This window comes from Sinocyclocheilus rhinocerous, unplaced genomic scaffold, assembly GCF_001515625.1.
Source record: "Sinocyclocheilus rhinocerous isolate Xijiao unplaced genomic scaffold, SAMN03320098_v1.1 scaffold15, whole genome shotgun sequence".
NCBI classification, from domain to species: Eukaryota; Metazoa; Chordata; class Actinopteri; order Cypriniformes; family Cyprinidae; genus Sinocyclocheilus; species Sinocyclocheilus rhinocerous.
This window is the reverse complement of record NW_015631053.1, coordinates 488247-493646: the sequence shown is the minus strand read 5'-3', so window position 1 is coordinate 493646 and position 5400 is coordinate 488247. Positions and strand designations below refer to the sequence as shown.

Sequence of the window (5400 nt, the reverse complement as noted above, 5' to 3'; positions counted from 1 at the left end):
GTATGTTGTGGACCCATCAAAATAAAGTGTTAGAGTATTAGTAGACTGTCTGCTTAATATCTTCTAACACTTTATTTTGATGGGTCCACATACTAGGTCAACTTATTCTACTAACCCTAAACCTAACCTAACGGTCTACTCTGAGAGTTAGTAGACATGTAGTTGCAAATCAATGAGAATTAGTTGACATGTAGTTGCAAAGTTACTTATAGTTAGTAGAATGTCTAAAGTGGACTATCAAAATAAAGTGTAACCAATATTACTTGTTTAATCTGGTAAACTTTATGAAGCACCAAAGAGGTAGGTAACGAGTAACACACCTGTTTTCTGTGATGGTGGCGCCCTCTATGGAGCTGGATGGAGAATAGCGCCAGAAAGTCTGCCACAAGTTCTCGATTAGATTGAACTGAAGGTTCACCACTACGTCCAAAATGGCCTACATGTGAAAACGGTGACAACACCTTTAAACTTGAACTCGATGAGCTGAGAATAGCGTAAAAAAACTTATCAATGGCTGTGCCCATAGCACCGGACTGTTGTGATTTATCTACGTAAAATTTAGCACGGATACGTCTTCTACAAACACCAAACTCAGATTACAATCATTAATTGAGTATTATGTAGGGCTGGGCGATTTTTCAGATTTTATCGATTAATTTGAATTTAATGTTTTTCCACGATTAAATTTTTTTTTTTTTTTTTTGAATTACCTTGACTTTTGAGATTTTTTAAAGCATTTTCCTCACATTATTTCTGAACTTATAATAAGACAAGTTTTCTGCAAAGATATTTAAAAAGTGATTTTTTAACATTTACATCATGTTGACAACTTCATGTGTGCTGCGCTTGGAATAGAATTTTCTTTAACAAGAGGGTTTATAAAGAACAAGTTACTTGAGTTAAATGTAAAAGCTACATTTTCAAGTTGACAAGTTAAAAATAAATAAATAAATAAATAAAAATCGAGAATCAGTCAAACGTTCTGAATAAATAAATTAATTAATCGAGAATCGGTCAAACGTTCTGAAGAAAAGAAAAAAAAAAAGAAAAGAAATCAAGAATCGGTCAAATGTTCTAGGGAAATTTTTATATATTTTTTTAAATCGAGAATTGGTCAAACGTTCTAGAAAGAAAAGAAGAAGGAAAAAAAAATCGAGAATCGGTCAAAAGTTCTGAACAAAAAATAAATAAATAAAAATCGAGAATCGGTCAAACGTTCTGAAAAAAAAATAAATAAAAATCGGTCAAACGTTCTGAAGAAAAAGAAAAAAATCGAGAATCGGTAAAACGTTCTAGAAAATAAATAAATAGAGAATTGGTCAAACGTTCTAGAAAGAAAAGAAGAAAAAAAATCAAGAATCGGTCAAACATTCTAAAAAAAATAATAATAAAAAAAATCGAGATTTTAATTTTTTGCCAAATTGCCCAGCCCTAGTATTATGGAACCAAGGAAGATGGTTTCATGAATTTCCGATGTATATTTGGTGACTTAAAGGGGAGCGCGCAAGCCATACTGTATATTTATGTGCAATACTTAAGAGTTGTACCACCTTATTTTATTACAAAACTGCAAGAAAACAACACAAACAGCATATCACATTAAAAAGCATTTAAATGAACAAAATCTTAAAATATTAATTATGACTAAAGACTGTTTTAGATTATTAAATTAAAGACATATTGCATTAAACAGTAATGCTTACATATTTCATGCACTTACTTTACGATGCAATCCTCAATAATTACATTAAATTAAAGTTAAGTTAAAGTCAAATAAACGAATATTTCCAGCCCATAGAGGATTATTCAAAAATAACTCGATTGATCATCTTAATAATGAGTCATATCATGCGTAATTGAGTGCAATGATTGAACGGCATTATATTGTATACAAAAACGGGAGGTTAATCACAATTGACGTCCTCCGGTTCGACGCCTTCCACAGGCTCTCCGAGGTCAAGTTCAGCGAACTCTGGCAGAGCTCTGGACCCGTCTAATGGGGCATATGGGGACATTCAGAAAAGCTCTTCTATAGCACGAATGTGCGCTAACCGTCTCCAGCGATTTCTGCGTTATGTTTACCGAGGAACTGCTGATGGTGCTGGCTTTGAGCGATGAACGTCTGCTCTGCAGCGCTGGGTGTGTGCTCCCCCCCGGCGGAGAAGTTCTCCCCTGAAACGCCATCCATCTTCGGTACTGGCTTGAATCTAGAGAAGAGACGATAAGAGATGAGCCCTGTTCCAAAACTAAGGCGGTACATTTACATTTATAGGGCCCTATGAAATCGGTTTTATTTTTTTCCCAAATTCCTTTTTTTTTTCTTTCAAATTCCGTTTTTTCCTTTTTAATTTTTCTGGATTCCGTTTTTCTTCTTCTCCCCGTTTTAATTTTTCTAGACTCCGTTTTAATGGTTAAATAAAATTGTATTAATATTATTAATATTAACTGAAATCATGAAACTTACTATATTAAGCAGCAATTTATTAAAAGTTTAACAAAAATAAAATGAAGACCCTAGGAAATACGTTTTATTTTTTTCTCAAAAGCAGTTTTTGACCAAATTCTGTTTTCCATTAATTTTCTGGATTCAATTTTAATGGTTTCATTAACTATCAATAATCAAAAGCATCACTATTTAATTGATGTTATAAAATTAGTGGTAACACTTTAGAATAGGGAACACTTATTCACTATTAACTACGACTTTTTCCTCAATAAATTCCTAATTTGCTGCTTATTAATAGTTAGTAAGGTAGTTGTTAAGTTTAGGTATTGGATAGGATTAGGGATGTAGAATACGGTCATGCAGAATAAGGCATTAATATGTGCTTAATTACTACTAATAAATGGCTAATATTCTAGTAATATGCATGTTAATAAGCAACTAGTTAAGAGACCCTAAAATAAAGTGTTACCAAATTTGTTTTTTTACTTTTTTCCCCAGAAATACTGTGTTGTGTACTTACATTTTTCTGCTAAATAAATTGGTAACTGGTGAATATTCCTTTAAAAATAATGTTTTTTAGTAGTAGTACTATCATTACATTAAGTAATATTTTTGTCACCGTTTCTTCAAGTTAAACCAAACTTTTATTTTGACAGGATGCTGTGAAGGCCTTTAGGTTTCTGTTTTATATGAAGATAGTTTTACTCAAAAGAAATGGTAAAATGCTCATGAAGTGACTTCATCAGATCAGATCATGTTCATGTGTTCATGTACTCGTATATTGAAGGCTGAAAACACCGCGAGCGTCACGCGCGCTTCAGTATTCGTGTAGTAAACGAAACCGCGCGTCTGTGCCATTCATTCACACAGAGACACGCAGAACATGCAGGATTCATAATTAAATGGTATTTTTATGACTTAATATTCACAGACACTAGTCCATATCGTGTTTTGATTTACTTTTGATTTTCCCGTCCAAAATTGGGCAAATTCCATGCCATTCCGCGTTATATAGTAAATTCCATTTTTATGACTGGATTCCACGATTCTGTTCGCATTTTCCGCTTTGCGGAAATCATACGGACCTACATTTATGCAATTAACAGATGCTTTTATCCAAAGCGACTTGCATTGCATTTAAGGTATGGGTCAAAGACGAAAAAGGGTTTAAGCATAAAAACAATAAGTGTAATACTGCTTTAAATTGTTGTTTTTCCCCCCAAAAATTAAAAAAAAAATTCTGTTTAATTTAATTGCAATTTTGTTTTTGTTTTTCTGAGCAAAAAATAAATATCATACATTTTTCCCTGATTTACAGAAGAGACCCACTAAAATGTCATTCAGTGTAACAATCTTGTCAGGCATATTTACAACATAAATCAATTTATGACACATTAAAAGACTAATTACTTTCACCCCAAATACTAATTAGTAGTTATTTTACATTTTTAAAATTTGCCACTATCCTAGGTTTTGCCCATTTGTCAGTAAGAATTTTTTACTAACTTAAAACACAATCAAATTTAATATGCTCCCTTATTCTTTTATATATATTAATATGTACACATCAGAATAAGCATGTTTTTTTAATTTTTACATAAATATTGTGTTATACTGAATGACAATATAACATTATTTCAACCAAATTTTGACATTTTATTCTCCCAAAACTTATTTGAAACCTTAAAAGTAGACACTTTACTTATATTTAATGTGCTTTCCATGGACATCAAAAGAAATTTACAAAAGTGATTTTATGTGGACATCTTAACGTCTTTGACCCGTATACATTTGATCAGTTCATGCATTTCCTGGAAATTGAACCCTTGACCTTTGCGTTGCTATCGCCATGCTCTTCTGTTGGGAACACTACTACCACGCGGGATACTCGTGAGAACAGCGCTACAGATCTCTTTCGTGCGGTCTGACTGAGACGCTTGTACCTCTGCTTCTGTTGGACGGGCTGCTGTCTCAGTGCCATGTACTGCATGTCCTCCTGCAACCGGTTCAGAGGAGAGTCCGGCTTCACGCGAATCCCGTAATAGTGATACTTAGAGTTCCCTCTAAAATCAAGGTGGGAAATGAGACTGCTGTGAATAAATGCAGCTGTGGCGAGCACAGAACAGAACTGAGTTGGGGTGTAACGATACACGTATTCGTATTGAACCGTTCGGTACGAGGCTTTCGGTTCGGTACGCATTACAAACCGAACGATTCGATTCGTTGGGCTAATAGGGGAAAATAAAAGAGCTTAAAGTGTGTGAAATATAATGAAATATTAAGAGAAATATTAAGGGAATAAATGAAAACAGTTAGCTATACACTACCGGTCAAAAGTTTGGGATCAGAACGATTTTTAATGTTTTTACAGGAGTTTCTTATGCTCATCAAAGCTGCATTTATTAGATCAAGAATACAGGAAAAAATGTAATATTGTGAAATATTATTATGATGTAAAATAAAATTTTTCGATTTTAATATTCTTTAAAATATAATTTATTTCTGTGATGCAAAGCTGTATTTTCAGCATCATTACTCCAGTCTTCAGTGTCACATGATCTTCAGAAATCATAATAATATGCTGATTTATTATCAGTGTTGGAAACTGTTGCTGCTTCATATTGTTTTGGAAGCTGTGATACTTTTTTCAGGATTCTTTGATGAATAAAAAGTTAAAAAGAACAGCATTTATTCAAAATAGAAATCTTTTCTAACAATACAAGTCTTAGACAATATAAGTCTAAATGCTGTTCTTTTTTAAACTTTTTATTAATCAAAGAATCCTGAAAAAAGTATCACAGGAAAAATATTTTTTTTGAAAGAAATTAAAACTTTTATTCAGCAAGGATGTGTTAAATTGTTCAGAAGTGATAGCAAAGATTTATATTTTGAATAAATGCTGTTCTTTTTCACTTTTTATTCAAAGAATCCTGAAAAAAGTATCACAGTTTCCT

The 5400-nt window shown here is 32.6% G+C and overlaps 1 protein-coding gene across 1 annotated transcript in view; it reads right to left on the bottom strand.

Annotated features, from left to right (window-relative positions):
• The window catches only part of rfx3 (regulatory factor X, 3 (influences HLA class II expression)), a 39572-nt gene that overhangs the window by 15360 nt on the left and 18812 nt on the right, over positions 1-5400 (bottom strand). Inside the window, 4 exon segments of the mRNA XM_016554071.1 lie at positions 321-468; positions 1913-1993; positions 2083-2207; positions 4390-4509. Coding sequence (XP_016409557.1) covers positions 321-468; positions 1913-1993; positions 2083-2207; positions 4390-4509 — 474 coding nt within the window.